Source organism: Trichechus manatus, unplaced genomic scaffold, assembly GCF_000243295.1.
Source record: "Trichechus manatus latirostris isolate Lorelei unplaced genomic scaffold, TriManLat1.0 scaffold00260, whole genome shotgun sequence".
Lineage (NCBI taxonomy): Eukaryota > Metazoa > Chordata > Mammalia > Sirenia > Trichechidae > Trichechus > Trichechus manatus.
Genome location: NW_004444196.1, coordinates 1,230,904 through 1,253,417, shown reverse-complemented (window position 1 = coordinate 1,253,417; position 22,514 = coordinate 1,230,904). Strand labels below are relative to the sequence as shown.

The following is a 22,514-nucleotide window of genomic DNA, read 5'->3' as shown; positions in this document are numbered from 1 at the left end:
TCTCTTGGGCTAATACTTTCCTTGTGTCTTTGGTGTTCTTCATTCTCCTTTACTTCAGGTGGTTGGGACAAATTGATGCATCTTAGATGGCCGCTTGCAAGCTCTTAAGACCCCAGATGCCACTCATCAAAGTAGCATGCAGAACATTTTCTTAAAAAGCTTTGTTATATCAGTTGACCTAGATGTCCCCCGAAAGCATGGTCCCCAGACCCCTACGCCTGCTACTCTGTCCCTCAAAGTGTTTGATTGTATTCAGGAAACTTCTTAGCTTTGGTTTAGTCCAGTTGTGCTGACTTCCTCTATAGTGTGTCCTGTCCTTCCCTTCACCTGAGATAATTCTTATCTGCTATCTAGTTAGTAAATAACACTCACTCTCCCTCCCATCCTTGTAACCATCAACTAATGTTTTCTTCTGTGTTTAAACCTTTTCTTGAGTTCTTACAATAGTGATCTTATACAATATTTGTCCTTCTGTGACTGACTAAATTCACTCAGCATAATGACCTCCAGCTTCCTCCATGTTATGTTTCATGGCTTCATCGTTGTTCTTTATCATTGCGTAGTATTCCACTGTGTGGATATACCATAATTTGTTTATCCATTTGTCATTGATGGACACCTAGGTTGTTTCCATCTTTTTGCTATTGTGAACAGTGTTGCAATGAATATGGGTGTGCATATATCTATTCGTGTGATGGCTCTTATTTCTCTAGGATATATTCCAAGAAGTGGGATAGCTGGATTGTATGGTACTTCTATTTCTAGCTTTTTAAGGAAGCACCACCAAATTGATTTCCAAAGTGGTTGTACCATTTTACATTCCCACCAACAGTGTATAAGTATTCCAATCTCTCCACAACCTCTTTAACATTTATTATTTTGTGTCCAAATCTTAATAGAGCATTTAATATCATTCTGGATCCTACCTCTGATGGATTAAACATTTACTTCCTAATCCCTTTCTAAAGAAATCTTAACTTTGAGTCCTGCTAGATGTACAAAGTCAGATGCTATGTGAGCTTTTAAAATAATAGAGACAGGAAGAAAGAAAAAGAACTAGGAGGAGAGGGTGAGAGAGAAACAGAGAGAAAATTGATTGAGGATGAGAGAGAGAAAAGAAAAAAGGCGAGTGAAAAACAATGGACCTTTATGTAGATCAAATAAATACATCAAATGGAACACAAAGCATGTGCCGGACATTGTGCTGTGATTGTATCCAGTGAGCCATCTGTTCTTTTTTTGCAACATAAGAATGAGATCCTATATCAAGTAAAGAAATGATAATGGAAATCATTTTTTTGTTTGATTTAAGTTTGAATTCATTAGGGAAAAACCAGGAAAGACTGACCTAGTTGTTGTTATCTTTAAAATATGAAATGTGAAATAACAAGACCCCATTTTTATGGCCACCAAATACATCCATAGCCCTTTTTAGAACTTTGCAAGAATATTTTTTTCTGTGCCAGCCCTTAAGCAAATGGCTGCTGCTTCCAGCTGTTTGAACAGATTGCTAAAGTGCTGTCCTGCTCTGCAAACGCACTTTCTGATCCAATTAAAATGCAGGAATCAAATACTCATTTGAAACTTAAAAAAATAAATAACTCCTGTCAAAAGGAATACCATGAATGTTTCATATATAATCTTTTGTTCCATTTTAGAGCTGCTTCATTCATTTGAGATAACAGTGAAACACTTCTGTTCATCCACTTCCAATGAGGATAATGTATCATCTCAGCTCCTATTAAAATGCGGAGGTCAAGGATAGGTACGAATACATACTTACCAAGCTATTGTCTTCACATTGGGAGATATTTGTAAAAATGTACATTATATCATGTGTGACTACAGAGTGAGTCCAAGGTCACATATAACATTATCAATACTACTTTTAGTTCTTACAGTATAAATCATAAATATTCAGCTAACCAGAAATATTTTTAAAATTAGGAACTAGAAATTCACTTAACCAAAATGAATTTCTGCCTTTACTATTGAGCATTCTGAGTAAGTTTTAATGGAAAATTTCAGCAAGTTACACAAACTAGCAAATTAAAAATTAAAAATTCATTTATAAATTAATATACCCACATAAGTGCTGAGGTATGCAACAGGTAACAAGAGTCTCACCTGTGTGTCCTGGACTATCTGGTCAACATTAGTCAGCAAAGCATCTGGGAATAAAATGAACAATTCATTTTTAAAGAACCAGACCCGAAAACATTTCTCACTGAATTCTTGGTAAGTTTCCTTTTTATAAAGATTTATCTAAACTTTTTTTCTTTTTTTTAACTTACCATGTCTTGGGTTAATTGTACTTGCTTTTCATAATACTTGGCAGTTCTCTATGGGCTGACACATAACATACTACAAAGGCAGAATTAAAAGTATTGTTCTAATAACTAAAATAGGTAATTTTCAATACAAAATGTGCTTTTCTTTCAATAGTTCAATAAGAGAATCAGGTTCCTATTCATTTTTCCTTTTCAAGTAGGTACAGAGGTACATACGGTTAATAAGTAAAAATACATCAAGGAGAAAAGAATCCCAATTAGGACATATAATTTTGCCATGTTCACCACACAGAGTATAAACCAATCATTTTATAGTATTAACCATCATTCAGTACCCTCCAAATTATCTCATGTTATAGCAAATGCCAAATTATCCTTCTGTAAAACAGTAAAATATGAAAACATTCTATATTTAAAGTTCCTATGTATGCTCTAATTTGCTACAGATGTTTAATACCTTTACATAACCCTGCGTAGCACACATTATATTTCTTTCCAGAATATTATCTTTTCGAAGATTTCTAGTCATTAAGAAGTGACACAGTGAGAAGAAAAAACTATGTGTCTAAGGAAAAAGTTCTTAGACTTCACAGATGGAGGGGATAGGACAAATGGCTCAAAAAACTTAGATTCTAAAATCATTTTAGTAAAATATGTCTACAAAGCAACTAAAATCAAGCATCAAGTATCTTACTATGACCACAACTCAGATGACTCCATTAACAGCTGGAAAAATATAGGAAATAAATAGGCCATAGTGTGGATGTTCCACCCAAAACCCACTATCGTTGAGTTGATTCCAACTCATAGCGACCCCATAGGGTTTCCAAGGCTGTAAATCTCCACAGAAGGAGACTGTCACATCTTTCTCCGGAGCCTTTGGTGGTTCCGAACTGCTGACCATCTGGTTAGCAGTTGATTGCTTTAACCACTGCACCACCACGGCTCCTTAGTATGGATGTTACTGTATCTAATTTAAATTGTTGTATTTAATTTACTCATGTGTTCACCTATCTGAAGACTAAAAATAAATAATACTCATCAAACCAAAATTTGTTCCTTCTTAAAATTTTGAGGCAGCTTTGGGTATTTCATTATTCCTTCATGACACTCAGATATTACACATATCTTTAAAGGGTGCTACTGTAATAGCAGTTTGATATTTTCAAATCAGGGAACAGTGATCCAAAAGGAATACCAATCAATACAGGAGCACATACAATTATAAAAATGTTTGAAGTAAATATCTGTTAATATACGCTAAATAACAAACATAGTATTTTGTTTGTTTTCATATTGAAGAACCTGAAACCATAGTATAAAATGGCTAAAAATGACAGAAAAATAATTAAGAACAAGGAAGTAAAAACAATATACACTCCGTGCACAGCAACAAACTGCAAACCATATGCTTCAGGTGACATAAATGGCTGGTTAAAAGAGAAATATAAGACATGACAGAAAAACAAGAAAGGGCAGAGAATCTCTTGCTCATAGTACTATAATCTCTGGATCACAAATCCCCACTGTGCTAATTAATCAAAATTCGTATTAGCGAACTGTCCTCCCTGGAACCGTTCATTCATCAATTTACTCATTCATTCAACTGAGCAACTAACCAAACCTATTGCCACGAGTTTTTTCTGACTCATAGCGACCCTAATTTCTCATATATTTTTTCTTCAGCCATTTCATGCTGAAACTACCCTAAGCAAAAATTTCCTCATATACTTTTTAAGAAGAATTTAGACCCTCTTGATAAGGCAATCTTTTGTTGAGCTCTCAAAATAAAATATTTTTGAATGAGAATAACACAGGCTAGAATTTTACTTTCTATACTTCTCAGAACAAATGTTCAAGAATTTGGCTAATACACCCTGAAAATGTTCTGTTAAATATAATAAAAATTTAAACTGTTTTCAGTGGCTTTAGTCAAACAATACATTTTGTATGATCAAATAACATAGAGTTTAAATGTCTATGAGGAATGAAAGTTATTTAAATACATAAAGTTTCATTAGAAACAGAGGTAGGAAATTTATTTAAAAAATACAGACAACTAGTAAATATAAAATAAGTTAATCAGTGGCTCGTAGTAGATATGCTAAGCTGAGCCTATGTTACATAATTTGAGGCTCTGCTTATCCTTGATCACAACCTTCCACAATGCCAGAAATTCTTTCTTTGGAGATTTATTTTTTTAAGTCTTGAAAACTTTTGTATACTCAGCATTTTTAATACTATACTGATAAAACCTAGGAAAGGGAAAAGTAAGCTTCTGTCAACCAGCACCTTCTGAGACATTACGTAATTGAGGCTAATTAAAAGTATTTAGTTGGGATTAGAGCATTATTACAGTAATATTGAAAATAATAACACTTCACTTTGAGTAATGCTTTTGATTTTACAAAGTTCTAACACTCATGTGACCTCATTTATTCCTCAGAAGAGAAACTGTCTACCTGAACATTGAATAGGTGCCAAGACTTTGGGAATGTGAAGGTTACACTTTTCAGAAAGGGAAAAGGGGCAGAAGGATTTAGGAAATGTCTAAGATAATGTAAGCCCATTGGACATATTTCTTCCAAGACTGACACTGAAAGTAATGCATAGCTGCTGTAATCTTATCCACTTTGAATAGCATCATGGTAAATCATGTATGGTGTGATGTGCATCTTTCAAGTTAACATTAACTGAAACTTCCGCATATACCTCAACTAGAAGGAAGTTAAACTAATCATTCAGACATTCTTCACCTGTGTCTTAAATAGTATTTCAAGTGATCTGAAAAAGTTAATAAACCTATACTGTGTCTTTAACTTACTTCTTGGGAGTACTTTTCATGTACAAAGTTCCTATCTCATTATATTATGGGATAATTTCACATTCTTTTGTGCAAGGTATTGGGTCTAAGTTACCACATGAGCCTTAGTCTCAAAAAACATGACTGCATGTTAACATTATTTACTGGTATTTGATAAAACACATCAAGTGAGCATACGATGTTGTAGTTTTCAACAATAAGAACGTTTATCTACAGTCCTTCATTTAAATGATTTCCAAGAATGACATATTATCAGGAAGCAATATTATTGTCCTACTAAATTTAAAATCCCTTTTTAATGATGTATTACCACTAAGCTGCATGGTTCCTAATTAAATTTCATCACAGCTTTCAGTTAAAACAATAAATACATTTACTCTGAGAAACATTCAGTTGCAGAATTACAGTGCAGAAGGGAAAAATTAATTCACTATCCGGTTAATGAGCAATGACTTTATATTGCCTATAAATGTAATCTGAATGCCATAAGAAGTTTTATTTTACTTGGTGATAAAAAAAAAAATCCCCTTGACAAAGGAAGACTTTATTTTTGTCTCCCTCTTTAAATTGCACTATGAAAAATATAAAACGTATTCATTCAGCAAATATGTATAGAATGAATGAAAACACCTTCATATGCCTATATGCATATGGCATTGTGGTCTGTGACTTAAAACTGAACTAGATATTTTGATCGACACAAAGTGAATTGCATCCTCTTCTCCTCCCCACTGAAAGAGCTGTGTCAAGGATGAGAATCATCATAGAACCATTAAGGCACCTGAACCAAGAATGCTGTTCAGAATGGTATGTATAGTAACACTGTCTGGGTATACTTACTGAATATTTTATTTTACATAAGGTAACAACACAGAGTTGTTCACTATAACAGTTGCCTAAAACAAAGGCAACATCATTGTCATTGCAAGAAAATATACATTCTCCTCATTGAAAATGATCAATTATCCATAGCTGGTTCTTTGTCAGACCAAAGGAAAACTTTTTTTATGCAAGACTTTAATTTTTTTCCTATGACAATTTTCTTTCAAAATCTGCTATCGCAAAAACTGGAAGCCAGGGAAAGGCACTGCTGCTGTGTCATGCTTTTCTTCCTTAACCATTTTATCTTTGTATGTTAACTTCATTCATATATATATGTATATATGTGTGTGCATATATACACATATATACATATATATATACATACATATATATATACACTGTACTTTAGAAGGTGTATACATAATCCTGCTATGTAAGCCATGTATCAGAGAGACAAAACTGGAATTTCAAATTCTAATTTCCTATGTGAGTTCTCGAAATGATTTTTTCATTAAACAGGAAAAAAAAAAAAGGTTACACGGTGCTTTCCAATATCCACTCAGAATCTAAAAGAATTGCTTTTCCACTACACCCATCAGAACTGTTTGGACTGAATTAACATCCCACTCATAGACATGCTTCTTTTAGAAAACAGTCCACATGAGTTCGGTGAGTTAATGTTATAACAATAGTATTCTCCATTCAGGGAGTACCTGCACCTTGCTCTGGATCTCTCAGCAGGCAAAGTGAAAAACTTACTTGGCTTTGAATGTGCTCTTTTAGATGTGGGTCCCTCTGTGACAGAATCAGGAGGTCGACTAGCTAACTGCAATGCAGTTGAGTTGTTCCTGTTAGTGTTTAGGGACTCAACATTTGTGATAGCTTCATTCTGTGGTTCGGTACTTGGCTTTGTGCCAGTCTTTCTTTTCTGCTTTTGTAACACAGAAGTGCTTGAAGTCCAGGTAGGAGGCAAAGCAGAGGTAGTGATAGAGGAGTCCTGACTTGAACAAGTTTCTGAAGGCTGGGTCACATTGTCACTGGCCACTTTACAACACTGGGCATTTTCTTCAGGTCCCACGGCTTGTTTGGACATGGACTGGGGCAATGTTACACTGCAACCTTGCATCTGGGCCCCATTAGTTTGAGAATAAACGTTGCTGACCTTCGTGACCTTGTGTTGCCCATTATTGTTACAAACCTTATACCGGATCATCAGAATGATGATGAAAACCAGCACAGATGCTACAATGATTCCACCAATAATAATAATCATGGTGCCTCCCAAAAACTGGGACTGCATGAAATGGCAACGCACATAATCCTGTTCCGTAGTAAACTGGATACAGCCCACGACTCTTGTGGCAGTGAGGGAAGTGATGCCGTCATCATATATTGCCAAGACACACAAGTCATACATAGTTCCAGCAGCCAGGTTATTGACAAGAAAAGTTTTGCTCGTAGGAGGTATCATTCTGAGGGACAATGGAATTTGTGTTAATATTTAAAACAAAACAAAACAAAAAATACAGAGAGTCATTATGACTTCAGTTCTGTCTCATTTCAGGACTTATTAAGATAAGCACATTATAACAGATATGAAATATGGGGAAATGATCTAATCTCATATTTACCCGGATAAAATGGTGAAAAGTCATTGTAGGAGTCTGCATTATATTAATGGTGCTGCACTGTGCCTTGACAAGCCTACTAATTACATTGCTTGGCAAAGCAGAACTCCTAATAAAAGCCACTGCTAAAAAATCATTTATGACAAATTGCTTTTGAAAGGTGTGACTGTGACATTATCTGACTACTAAACAAATCCATTTAGCACTTACAACACCTCTTGGACTAAAAGCCAATTTGAAGGAAGGGAAAACACTGACAATCACATGAGAAACCAGAATGGAAAATGCATTTCCCAGCATATATTTTCCAAATTAGTTATAAGCTGCTAGGGGATGGTACACAGTAAAGCTATGTTTAATAACTAAGATATTTACTAAGATTAAAGCACTTTCTTTACAAATCTCATGCCTCTCTTAGGCCTTCAACACTTGGTTCTGAGTATGTTTTTATCTATAAAGGAGGAGGATAAAAATGTATGAGTAACATTATTCAGGAAATATGAACAAGCCAAGGCTGTTGACCAGAGCATAAATCCCTCATGCCCATTGTAGGCTGATGAAAATTTCCTTCAGAATACAGTTTCTAAAGCTTGATAAATGTTGATAGACATCTCTGAATCCATTACATCTTACCATTTTTCTCTCAACGCCTATTTTCCACTAACTTTTTTTTTTTCCCCCATTCTCAGAAGCAATCAAATAAGATGAAAACTAATTTAATTAGCAGAAATAAAAGAGCTTGAAACTATGCTTTTCCCCTGAAAGTGAGTTTCAGGAATTTCAAAATTTGGCAATGCTAGTTAGTATGTTATAGAACCAAAACTATGTACCAGGAAACTTTCAGGCCAGAGTAGGTATTTTCTATTCAAATAACTACCATTTAGTGAGTGCATGATAGTGCCATGCATTACTAAACACATTCTATCATTATAATTTAATCTTTACAAGGACTTTACAGGGTAGGCATTATCACGACAGGTATTTTACAGATGACAAAACTTAGGGTTAGGAATTCAAGCAATTTGCTCAAGTCACACTGAATTTACTTGTCATTGCAGGATTAAAATCTTAGAATTTGGAAAATAAAACCTAACCTATTTCACAGAGCTAATGCTTAAAATATATAGAATGTCCAGTAGCTCTAAGAAGGGAGGGGTAAGAGAAGGTATTTATCATTAGTAACCAGTTAAAAAGCCCATAGTCCAGGTGAAGAGCTGCGTATGACAAGAGCAAACTACTTTATGCTAATGTACATGCATCCTTGTCTATATCCCTATACTTATTTTAGCAAGAGGGATACTAGACGCCATTTAGTCTAATCTCTTCCTTATAAATTGAAGAAATTAAACCTCAGCCAGGTAGAGCCTTGCCCAGGATTGCTCATACATCTAGCTAGTTTTCTCCCTACCAGCACATGCTTGTTTTTAAAAATTACTCTCATTTCCATACACGAGGAAAAATCAAATTATCTTCAAGAAGTCACCTGGGTATATAAGGACTGAACTGATCTGATTTCTGAAAAGCTTAAAGACAAAAAGAAATTATTTAGAATCCGTGATTTTGCATCATTTTCTATGGTAATAATATTCCACCATGAATGAAATTATATGGAGGGGAAAAATATATATTTCCAACTCAAACTTGGACAAGATGTGACTATAAATCAATGAGGCTGAACTTTAGAAAAACATACCAGAAATTGTTTAGTCAGATGCAAATTCCCCATCAGTGTCCTTATCCGGAGATTATATACTCAACTCCAGTGATACTTTCACTGCTCAAAATACATATAAACTCACTCTTTGGAACTGCCTTAAGAACCAGTGCACACGCGACAACACACACACACACACACACACAACTCAATCACTCAGAAAATCAGTCTCATTATTTTATAGTTACATCCTATTTTTGACCAAAAATGGCAATGCCCATCTTGATCACCCACCTTATTCACAAGACTTGTCTCCAAATGGTTTTTGGCTGTTTCCAAAATTCAAATTCACCCTCAAAAGAAGAAGATTTGCCACCACTGAGGATATTCAAAATAGTGTGACGAAGGTTCTAAAGATAATTCCAAAAGTGCTTTGAGCAATGGTAGCATCATTGGGATAATGGTATAGCCTCCCAACGTGACTTCCTTGAAGGAAAGAACATTCATTTGGATGTGCAAGTTCTGGTATGTTTTTGAATTTTTAAATGTATCAGTCTTGTTCTCTGATAGTCACATCTCTTAGATGAGGGGAAGAAAAGTAAGCATGATATTAAATATAAATATGAAATCTAAAAATAACACCATTCAAAATATTTCCCTACATATATTCACCCTTCATAAGCTTTACATTATACACTTTAAAAAAATGGAGTACTGTAATTACAATACAGAGTAGCACTACTAATTAAAAAAAAAAATCACTACATTAACAACCCCTATACTAAAATGCATGGTAAATATTAAAATGTGCTTAATATTTCTTACCTGTAAACAAGGGTGTCATCATAAGTACCATTGTACTGGATTTGAAACATACGTATTCCAGGGATATTTCTTTGAAAATTAAATTTAAGTAGCGCTGTAGATGATGTTGCTTCTGCCACCACAATTTTATCTTGACTCATTTTAGTATCACCATTACTACTGCTTGCATTAGAACCTGACTTGGTAGAAGTTGAGATATCTGAAGAACCAGGATCAGGCTCATGGATATGGTTTGTACTGTTTAGTAAGTGAGGGAGTTTAATTATATGAAGATCCACTGTTTGTGTTGCTTCCCCAGCAGGATTGGAAGCAATGCAGGTAAAAGCACCTGTATCCTTTACAGTTGCTATAAGAATGTCAAGTGTTCCATTATCATAGACCAGAGACCTAGTTGCATTTGAAATAAGCTTCCCTTCGGGAGAAATCCAATGAATTGCAGGTTCAGGATCTCCCCTGGCTTTGCACCTCAGTGTTGCCCTTTGACCTTCCAGGACTCTCATCTCGTGTGTATGGCGAGTTATGAGAGGAGGCTCACACAAAAACTCTTCTTCAGGAATTGACCAAAAATAGCGACCAGTTAAAAGTGCAGGAGAAGCACAAGTCTCTAGGTCATCTTCTCTGGACAGACGTCTCAACCACAACAATTCACAATTGCAATGCAAAGGGTTTCCACCAAAGCTTAATGCAAAAGTAGATGGGCTTATGATTCCTGAGGTTGCTAGTACCTGAGCTCTCTGAAAAAGAGGGTCAGGCGGTAGCTTCTGCAATTTATTTGACGTTACATCTAGCCGAGTCATCTTGTGCAAGTGGGAGAAAGTCCCCTTAGGAATGTTATCGATCATATTGTGATCCAAACTAAGAGTGTGCAAGCTAACCATCTTCTCAACAGCATCCCAAGGAATTGTTTCTAGATTATTATAGGACAGATCCAGCTCCTCAAGGGCAAAGACATCATCAAATGCTGTAGAAGAAATTAACGTCAGTTGATTGTTGTTCAATATCAAATGATGGAGATTGGAAAGCCCACTGAACATATCATTTGTGATTTTAGTCAATCTGTTGCTATTCAAATGCAAAGCCCTCAAATTTCGCAAGTCAGCAAAAGCATGAGGTGTAATAAAACTTATTGTATTCCTGGATAGAGTCAGGTCCACCAAGCTGGTCATATTGGCAAAATCTTTTCTTTTAATATTTGTAACAAAATTGTCTGCCAGTCGCAGTTCCACAGTTCTTCTGTCAATGTTTGGTGGAACAAATAAAAGCCCTTTCTTGGCACAAAGGGTTGCAAGATTAGGAGACAAAATCTGACAGACACAACGCTTTGGACAGATCTGAGCTCTCACTGCTATGCCAATGAAAAACAGATAAAAAAGAAATTTTTCCATTGTAGAACAGATTTAAGAGCCTGTTAAAAAAGACACAAATGAAATAGTGTTAGCATCCAATCATTTGATTAATGTTTATATTCCTATTAGAATAATCTCTTTCATACAAACTGGAATACAGAAACAATTTATTCATTTATTTACTTAACAAAGAACTATTAAGTATCAACTCTTTACTAGAGAATATAATGGACACTAGGGACGAATAATATACCATTCATGGTCTCATGGGAATTAAAATCAAATGGGGAAAACAAAGAAGTCAACAGTATATTGTTATTATTATGTAAATTAAATGCCATTTTTGGAGTATGTCTTGTGGACTCTGTGGTTGCACAAAAACAAGGCACTGAACCTAGATTGCAGGGCTGGGAGTTCAGGAAAACTTCCCCTTAACTCTGAGGGACATCTTGTGTGACAAATAATTTAAAAACGTAAAGACACATTTAAGGACTAACAAGTAGTTGAATTAACTAGTCTAAATAGAAACAATTAGGGACAATATTTGTTATTAACTTAATCTTGTGGCAACCTCTGCAGTAATTAATTATTGATTGATTTTATTGATTGATTGTACAATCTGTCTCATCACACCACCACATTAATATCATAACTGAAAATACAGAATCTTATCCTCAAAAATAATAAGGCTGAAAATTAACCATAAAAACCCTGAGCTCCTTAAACATTAGAATCTTTATATTAGATATAAAAAAATGTATATTTCTGAAGATAATTTATGGAAAGTAGTTATGACAATATCTGATAGTGAGTCTATGAAAGTATTACTTTCCATTTATCTTAATAATTTAACTCATTTACATTTTATCCAAACTTAATATTGAAATAATAAACACTTTGACAACTTTATTTTTCAGTTAGATTTTAAGTATTGCTATTGAAACTAATCTTTAAAAACAAGAATATTAACATACATGTGATTAGAAGTTCTCATAAATTGCATAAATACCAAAAGAGAAAATAGCCGGAAAAACTCATCTAACTTTTTAATTGAATGAAAATATAAAATATGCAATTATAGAAATAACATCTAGTTTTATAAATAAAATATATTATTATAATTTTAGATTACTTTATGCCTAGATTAAATGTGAATGTAATGAATAAGAATGATCATTCTCAAATATAGTCTTCCTCTTCTGTTCATGACAGAATAACTAGTACTCAATGAACGCCTCCTACAATGAACAGCAAGAACACTGTTAAAATAATTACGAAACATTTTTCTGACATTAGAAAATAAAAGGCACAGACGTGAACCTTGACAGAAGTGAATCAAATAAAACAAACTCTACAATTGCTCCTACGACACTTTCCAAATCATAGCCCAAGCTGGGGAAACAAAGCAAAGCATAGACAGTCTTATTAAGTTAAAGAGACAGAGTTCAGAGTACAGACATTTACAAAAGAAAAGAGATCCATAGCTGCTCCCTCCCTGCCTCCCCCACCAACAGAAAAGGAATTAGATGGTTGCATCTGTCATAAATTTGTGTAAAGAGAAACCAGTCTAATTTTTAACAAACTTTTAACAATTCTGTGTAGGCTGGTATGACAATACAGTACCCACAGGAGCCCCAGAGGCAGGGCAAGAAAGTATTAGCACTCCTGTCATTCCCATTGGTCCTCAGTGAATGATGGGGAAAAAAAAAAGCCAAACCCACTTCCCTCGAGTCAAATTCTGACTCATAGTGACCTTTTAGGACAGGGTAGAACTGCTCCATAAGATTTCCAAGGCTGTAATTGTTAAGAACACAGACTGCCACATCTTTCTCCCACTGAGCAGCTGGTGGGTTCCAACTGCCAACCTTTTGGTTAGCAGCCAAGCACTTAACCACTGTGCCACCAAGGATCTTTGAATGATGAGGATACTTCATTGAAAATAAGGGCAAGGAAACAGAGCTGAAAGAATTTCCTTGGAGTAGTCCATATTTTCAGATAAGAATGAGTTAGGAGAAGGAAGAAAAATTGAGAGAAATCCCCCAGGCAACCCATACTTTCACCTAAGGAAGAAATGAGGAAGAAGCAGAACAGCTGAAAGAAAAAAAAAAAAAAAAAAAAAAAAGTCACTCAAGACTTTCAGTTAAGAAATACTGAACAACTGGAAGGAGAGCTTAGTTTTCTTTCACCCATTCAGGCATTCCTCACTTTAAACTGTAGAATAGCTGCGGTGGTGTTACAGAGCTGAGAGAAACTCTTTAGAGGAAATCCCAGCTGTCCTAGAGTGTAGGGTAGCTGCAGCCAAAAGCACAGAAAGCCAGGGGTGTGTTCAAGAACAGGCAAAAGAATCTACAGTGACAAATTAGATCAGTGGTTGCCTGGTTGGAGAGTAGTAAATCAACCTCGAAGGAGTACAAGAGAATTTTGGGGAGTCATAGAAATATTCTATATCTTATCTGGAATAGTGTTTATATAGGAGTAAACATCACTGTTCACTGACTATACATTTAAAATCAGTGCATTTTGTTTACATACATTATAACTCAATAAAGTTGATTTAAGTATAAAAAATAGAGGATTTCCATTTATGTTTTCCAATACTAATTTAAATGAAAGGAGGATATATAATGTCATATGGTTGTTGTTAGGTGCCATCGCATCAGTTCCAACTCATAGTGACCGCTGTGTACAACAGAACGAGACAAGTCTCCCCTCCTGTGCCATCCTCACAATCGTTGCTATGTTTGAGCCCATCGTTGCAGCCACTATGTCAATCCATCTCGTTGAGGGTTTTCCTCTTTTTCACTGACCCTCTGCTTTACCAAGCATGATGTCCTTCTCCAAGAACTGGTCTCTCCTGAGAACATGTCCAAAGTACGTAAAACAAAGTCTCACCATCCTAGTAGATAATCAGAACTTACTCATATTTTAGGAAGATGTATTTTTTTTAGCTGTCATATTCTTCAAATTGTAATTCCATTCCAACCCAATTTATGCTTCCTATTAAATCATCTGATTTATTATTGTTAGGCAACATATATATCACTGCCCATAAGTAAGAGTAAATTTACAATACAGTGTAGACTATTCCCTTAATTCCATGTTACTTTCTGTTTAAGTGAGAACCTGTAAAAAAAAAAAATCATATAAATTGTGATTAATGAGTTTTCCTAACATATCTCAGGACAAGGCAGAGATTTGAAAGTCTGTAAAAGAGAGAAGGTAAGAGATTATGTGAAATGCAGAATTTTTCTTCCTACAAATTCACAGATTAATCCTTGACTTAATTATTAGATTTATACATGAGGACTTGAAGAAAATGAATGAGAATAAAAGAGCAGCATAGTTGTCATGTTTTACTAGAATTAATAATTTAAAAATTCAGAAAGATCATTAAAACACTATGCTCATTTTTCTCCAGTTGAGTATAACTATTTTAAACATGAATTGTCTGTTGTTTTCTATAAATAGTAAAACGCAAATAACAGACATACATATATGTATACAATATGAGTGGGACTATACCACAGCAAATAGTAACACAGTTACAGCTCTTCATATAATATTTACACATCTCTATATGTTCTTTTGGAGCCCTAGTGGCACAGTAGTTAAGAGCTCGGCTGCTAACCAAAAGGTCAGCAGTTTGAATCCACACCAGCTGCTCCTTGAAAACACTATGGGACAGTTTTACTCTGTCCTATAGGGTTGCTATGAGTCGTAATCGACTTGACGGCAGTGGGTTTGTTTTTTTGGTTTCATATGTTCTTTCAAGCAAATTCGTTTCGGACACAAAGTGACACATTTACAAACAAAGGAGAGACCATCACACACAAACTGGAAAATGATTTTCCAGTACAGCATCCATCTTCCAGCCAATGGCTATTAGATAACATATGCTCAAGAGAATCAGTATTTATTTGGCAACTAGAATGGGATATAAAAGCAAATTCAGGTTTTACAACCAACTGAGAGTATGATCTATTCTCTGCAGAAACCAATTTATATGTTGAGTTAAGGGAAAGCTATTGGTATCCTCTGAGGCTGCCTTGCCATTATTCATCAGAGCAGGGGCATCATTCAATCACCGCCCCCCGTTTGCCCAGACTAGGAAGTGTTTTAGGAAGTGTTGAAATAGGATGGTATTGTAAATAATATTGTAAAATATAATTTAGATAATGAAACACATTTTATAATTCTATTTCAAATATTTTAGATTTTCTGCCTAACCTTTTTTCTAGAGGGACTATAAACTAAATGATAACATTATAGCCATTCTCTGTTAAGACATACTGAGGATGTTATGGATTGAATCTGTTAACCTAGAACAATTATCTTTTGATCTTTGATTACAAGAGCCACTAGTAAAATTCCTAAGCATAATAAATTCTTAAAATTTTTCGTTCATTCATGCATAAATTCGGGGCCCTGATGGCGCACTGGTTAAGAGCTCGGCTGCAAACCAAAAGGCTGGTAGTTTGAATCCACCAGCTGTTCCTTGGACACCCTATGGGGCAGTTCTACTCTATCCTATATGGTTGCTATGAGTTGGAATCGACTCAATGACAAGAAGGTTGATTTGGTTTTTCTGCATAAATTCACTCATTTTATTAATTTCATCTTCACCATATACAATGTGTTTGCTGAAATCTGCCAAGCTTAGAATGTTGGGATCAATACAGGATATGTACACACATAATTGTAATAGAAGGCAGATTATAAAAAGTTTTGACATAACATTCCTTTTTGATATTCAAAATTACACAGTTCAAATGGGTCTCTGAATTCTTAATATAGCATTCTGTAATTTTTGTTCCAACATATGTATGTATATACATATATAAGATTTTCATACTTGACATATATATAAGCACTTATTATTTGCATTAATGTACTAGAGATAAATGGTAAATTACCTAAAGAAACCAAATAATAGAAAAAAATAGTTAACATTCACAGTGAACATGGATAAATATGAGGTAACCGAGATTGCTATATTGATTAATTATATTTAACCCAATTTTCTGAATGGAAAATTTACCATGTTCTATCATACAAGTAGATGTGCAAATATTTTAGCAATTCATTGCTTTCTAAAATTGAGGTGAAAACAACAGAAGGAGGTATTTTATTTCTTTCACGATTGTTTTAGATTAATTTTGTAATTTACCTTAAAAGGCTAAAGTGGATTTGCTTTACTGTATACTTATACCTAATCTCATTTGGAGTCCTGGTAGTGAGTGGTTAAGAGCTCGACTGCTAACTGAAACGTCAGCAGTTTGAATCCACCAGCAGCTCCTTGGAAACCCTATAAGGCAGTTCTACTCTGTCCTATAGGGTCACTGTGAGTCAGAATTGACTCAATGGCAATGGCTTTAATCCCGTTTACTTCTTGCATGACTCCATATAAAGTCATTGTTTTTATCTCCATTTCATATGTGATAAAATCAAATTTAAGAAATGTTAAGCAATTCCCCCAAAGTTATAGAGAAAGTAAACAAACAGGTAGGTTTAGATGGAAATATATCTACTTACAAAACTCATGTTCTTTTTAATATGCTGTTACTGGTTGTAAATATTATTTATTTTGTGTTGTTATGATAATGTAGCACCTTGACAATTACAGCAACAATGACTCTTTAAATTCATCAAGTGGTTCATTCATTTATTTGCCATCTCTCTTTATAATAGAATTACATTAAGAAGGTACTAAGGTATTAAGTAGTTTACTGTGGTAGAAACTATAGAACATCTTGGAAGGCCATCCAAATGATGTCTTTAACCACAGTCATCGTTTTTTTCTTTTTGGAGGGGAGAGGGGAGTGTCAAGACATGAGTGAAGTTACCCACATTCTCAATTCCATAATGATAAATATTCTTTTAAGAACATAACTTCTACTTCATAGACAAGAGGGTGCCATCTGGATATTAAGAGGTCTCAGGATTCTCCAGTCGGATTATGTTCTCGTCTTTTTGGCCACTTGGAAGTCGACCTGTAGAGACTCTGTGAATGTCATTAAAGGCCCATAGTTCCTGAGACTAAATACTACTAGTAACTGTGAAGGTGAATGCATCCTCTCACGCAAAGAAACTGCTTGGGGAGAGAAAGCAGCCTGGAGCATCCCAGTGCTAAGAGCCTGAGAAGAGTCACAACAGCACCAGAACAGCAATGGTTTGGAGATGGCAAGGCTGTCACACATTGCAAGAGTTCCCAAAAATAAATTTCTGGAGATTGTGAGTACTCTTTATGGTTATTCAGAACTAAATGGGAAATATTTGGGAAGGTTGGGGACGTATGTACAGAAAAAGAAAAGATAGTGTCTACTTAAAACTTCAACCAAGTTAGCCAGTAGTTCCTCCTAAAGAATAGGAATAATTTACCTAGGGAGTAGAGAGATATTTGTTTAGCAGTTAATTTTATAATCTACTTTGGGTGGGAAAAGTGAGGTCACCAAGGCATAGTATTAAAAGGTGCAGTGAAACAAGGGACAGCCAAATTCCCCTGCTTGATAAATTAAATTAAAGGGCATGGTGGGGAAGAAGAGGGAGGAGAAAGGACTGGAGGAAGAACAGAAAATGAGTAAATTTTTTATAGGTGGAGACAGGTACATGTCCTTTAGATAAATGTCAGTCAGAAATAAGGAACCTCTTATATAAAGAGTATCTTGCTCGCTGTGGTATTATAATAGTGCTCTCCAACCCCAAACCTGGAGAAGTGTGCCCTACACATCAATGTCTCATCAGAAATACCAGGGGGAAAAATAGCTTTTGTTTCACATTCAGGTTGGTATTAAATGAGGAAAAACTGAATCTCAGTGATAGCTTGAGGATATTATTAGGCATCTAAGACTCCAACCTGGATTTAATACACCAAGTATATTTACCAGCTTCTGCAGTCTGAAATTGATCAAACATGCAATCAAGATGCATTGATAATGACTGGTGATTGGAAAACAAAAGTTGGAAATAAAGGAGAAGGATCAGTAGATGGAAAATATGGCCTTGGCAATAGAAATGCCAGAGATCACATGACAGAATTTTGCAAGACCAATAACTTATTCATTGAAAATACCTTTTTTCAACAATGTAAATGGCAACTATACACGTGGAACTCACCAGATGGAAAATACAGAAATCAACTCTAGACATCTGTGGAAGACACAATGGGGAAGCTCAATTTCATCAGTCAGTAAAAGGCCAGTAGCCAACTGTGGAACAGACCATCAATAGCTCAAATGCAAGTTCAAGTTGAAGCTGAAGAAAATTAAAACAAGTCCATGAGAACGAAAATATGACCTTAAGTATAAATCAGCTGAATTTGGGAACCATCTCAAGAATAAATACAATGCATTGAACAGTAATGACCAAAGACCAGGCAACTTATGGGATGACATCAAAGACATCATACATTAAGAAAGCAAAAGATCATTAAAAATACAGGAAATAAAGAAAAGAACAAAATGGATGGCAGAAGAGACCCTAAAACTTGCTCTTAAATGTAGAGTAGCTAAAGAGAAGGGAAGAAATGAGGAAATAAAAAAGCTGAACAGAAGATTTCAAAGGGCAGCTGGAAAAGACAAAATAAAATATTATAATGACATGTGCAAAGACCTGGAGTTAGAAAACCAAAAGGGAAGAACATGCTCGGCATTTCTCAAGCTGAAAGAATTGAAAAAAAAATTAAAGCCTTGAGTTTCAATTCGGAAGGATTCTATGGGCAAAATATTCAGCAACACTGGAAGCATCAAAAGAATATGGAAGGAATACACAGAGTCACGGAACCAAAAAAGAATTGGTAGATGTTCCACCATTTCAGGAGGTAGCATATGATTGAGAACCAATGTTATTTGTCATATGTACCCCCAAAATATGTGTCAACTTGGCTAGGCCATGATTCCCAGTATTGTGTGTTTGTCCTTCATGTGATCTGATGTAACTGTCCTATGTGTTGTAAATCCTAATCTCTGCCTGTGGTTAATGAGGCAAGATTAGATTATGTTTAAGGAGATTAGGGCGGGATGCAATACCCTTACTCAGGTCACCGTCCTGATTCAGTGTAAGCAGAGGTTCTCTGGGGTGTGGCGTCTATCACTGTTTATCTTGCAAGAGATAAAAGCAGAGAGAAGAGAGCAGAGAGAGAGGAAACTCCTACCACCAAGAAAGAAGAGCCAGGAGCAGAGCACATCCTTTGGACCCAGTGTTTCTGCACTGAGAAACTACTAGACCCAGGGGAAGACTGATGACAAGGAGTTTCCCCCAGAGCCAACAGAAATAGAAAGCCTTCCCCTGGAACCGGCACCCTGAATTCAGACTTCTAGCCTCCTACAATGTGAGAGAATAAATTTATGTTTATTAAAGCTATCCACTTGTGGTATTTCTGTTGTAACAGCACTGGGTAACTAAGACAGTATTGAAGGAAGAAGTCTAAGGTGCACTGAAGGCATTCATGAAAAACAAGGCCCTAGAAATTGACAGAATACCAACTGAGATGTTTCAACAAACAAATGCAGCACTGGAGGTACTCACTCTTATATGCCAACAAATTTGGAAGACAGCTGTCTGGACAACCAACTGGAAGAGATCCATATATGTGTCCATTCTGAAGAAAGGTGATCCAACAGAATATGGAAAGTATTGAACAATATCATTAATAGTACACACAAGTAAAATTTTCCTGAAGATAATTAAAAAATGGTTGCAGTAGTATATCAACAGGGAATTGCCAGAAATTCAAGCTGGATTCAGAAAAGGACGTGGAAATAGGGATATCATTGCTGATGTCAGATGGATCCTAGCTGAAAGCAGAGAATACCAGAAAGATGTTTACCTGTGTTTTATTGACTATGCAAAGGCTTTTGACTTTGTGGATCATAACAAAGGATGGATAACACTGGGAAGAATGGGAATTCCAGAACACTTAATTGTGCTCATGAGAAACCTGTGTATAGACCAAGAGGCAGTGGTTTGAACAAGGGGATACTGCACGGTTTAAAATCAGGAAAGGTTTGTGTTAGGGTTGTATCCTTTCACCATAGTTATTCCCTCTGTATGCTGAGCAAACAATCTGATAAACTGGGTTATATGAAGAAGAGCATGGCATCAGGACTTAAGGAAGACTCATTAACAACCTGCAATATGAAGATGACACAGCCTTGGTTGCTGCAAGGGAAGAGGACTTGAAGCATTTACTGATGAAGATCAAAGACTACAGCCTTCAGCAGGGAATACTCCTCAAAATGAAGACAACAAAAATCCTCACAACTGGACCAATAAGCAACATCATGATAAATGGAGAAAATATTGAAGTTGTTAAGGATTTCATTTTACTTGGATCCACCATCAATGCACATGAAAGCAGCAGTCAAGAAATCAAACAACATACTGCACTGGGCAAATCTGCTGCAAAAGACCTCTTTAACGTGTTGAAAAGCAAAGATGTCACTCTGAGGGCTAAGGTGCACATAACCCAAGCCATGATAGTTTCAATCTCCTCATATCCATGTGAAAGCTGGACAATGAATAAGGAAGACCAAAGAAGAATTGATGCCTTTGAATTACGGAGTTGGCAAAGAGTATTGACTGTGTTATGGACTGCCAGAAGAATGAACAACTCTACCTTGGAAGAAGTACAGCCCGAGTGCTTTGGAATTGAGGATGGAAAAGACTTCATCCCATGTACTTTGGACATATTATCAGGAGGGACTAGTCCTGGAGAAAGATATCATGTTTGGTAAGGAAGAGGGTCAGCAAAATAGAGGAAGACCCTTGATGAGATGGATTGACACTGTGACTGCAACAGTGGGCTCAAACATAATGATCATGAGATGGTGCTGGACCAGGTGGTATTTCGTTCTGTTGTACATAGGGTCGCTGTCGGTCAGAACCAACTCCACAGCACCTAACAATAGCAACAACATTCTTTCTATGGCATAGGTTTCTATGGACCCAGGGGGGAGGAAAAGTCCAGAATGTGGAACATTGCTCAAAATATGAATTTTAATAAACCCCCATCCTGTAACCATAGATGACTCCTGTTTTTTTCCACTTTCCAAGAATGCAACCCCTCCTCAAATTCTCCTTGATTTTACGACAACTTGAAAGGGCATACACTGTATTTTTACGCAAACTGCACATCGTCTGTGTTTGTTTGCTGGCTACGCCTTTCCCCCTCTTATTTTCACAGGGGTGCTATGCTAGGTTTTTTAACAGCAACATGTGGAAGAGGACTAGCATGGAGGCTTTTGTGAGGATGCCTCTAGAGGGGAGAGTGCAGCAGGTAAACAAATGCACAGGACCTATGTTATTTGCATAAAAATATGGTAAAGGGTAATAATGCACATTTGATAGGTATTAATCAGTGTTTCCAATCTTGTAAATGATTTAGTGCTTCACCCATTTTTCCTTGGAATTTTAAAAGGGGAATCTCAAAGACTTTGTGAGTTCATGCTATCCATTATGTTTCACTTTCCCTACGGTGTTTAACATTTCATATAACTATAGTCCCTATGGTTCTATTGGTTCTATTGTGTTGTTGCCATAGCAATTAAAGAAGCACAGTGGTGAGGCAATGCAGACAGGATAATCATCACAGAGATGTTACATGACAGAATTAAGGCATCTAGAATTATGGATAGTTCTTCAGAAAAAATATGGATTAGATCTTCTCTTGATATTATTGTGGACATTGAGGTAACCTAGTTATCTCCAAAAGAAAATCTGATTGAATAGCTGAGACTAGGTGAGGCTGAAAAACTAGGAGAGAAAGGAACACATACATATGTACAGGAGGAAAAAGTGAATTTGCTGAGGGTTTAAATACTAAACATGTGTGAGTGAAAAGTTCTGGCAGTACTCCTACAGAAATATTTTGACAAACTAACACCATATGGAAGCTTTTATATCACGGAAAGCAATGTGTTTCTTCTCTCTTTTCTCTCCCTCCTTCTTCCCTCCCTCCTCACACCACCCTCCCCCCCTCCACTGTCCCACTCACTCTTATTAGATTGGTTCTCTTGTTTTTTTTTTTTTATTGACATTGTTTTGCCCTTTATAACATTATGATAATTTCAAGGTAATGTTATACATATTTCAAAATTCTGTTCATATACATATATATATATATATATA

General features: G+C 35.7%; 1 protein-coding gene across 5 annotated transcripts in view; it reads right to left on the bottom strand.

The window, feature by feature from the left end:
- Window positions 1-22,514, bottom strand: part of LRFN5 (leucine rich repeat and fibronectin type III domain containing 5) — a 315,208-nt gene that overhangs the window by 5,172 nt on the left and 287,522 nt on the right. For 2 of the 5 annotated variants that reach the window (XM_004389791.2, XM_023724774.1), the window contains 3 exons: window positions 10,045-11,449; window positions 6,697-7,409; window positions 2,128-2,171 (listed from right to left, as the gene is read on the bottom strand). In XM_004389791.2, the coding sequence (XP_004389848.1) occupies window positions 2,128-2,171; window positions 6,697-7,409; window positions 10,045-11,429 (2,142 nt within the window). In that variant the 5' untranslated portion in view covers window positions 11,430-11,449. Of the gene's footprint in view, window positions 1-2,127; window positions 2,172-6,531; window positions 7,410-10,044; window positions 11,450-22,514 lie in introns of those variants that run through there. The other 3 variants (XM_023724775.1, XM_023724776.1, XM_023724773.1) reach the window with 2 other exon arrangements.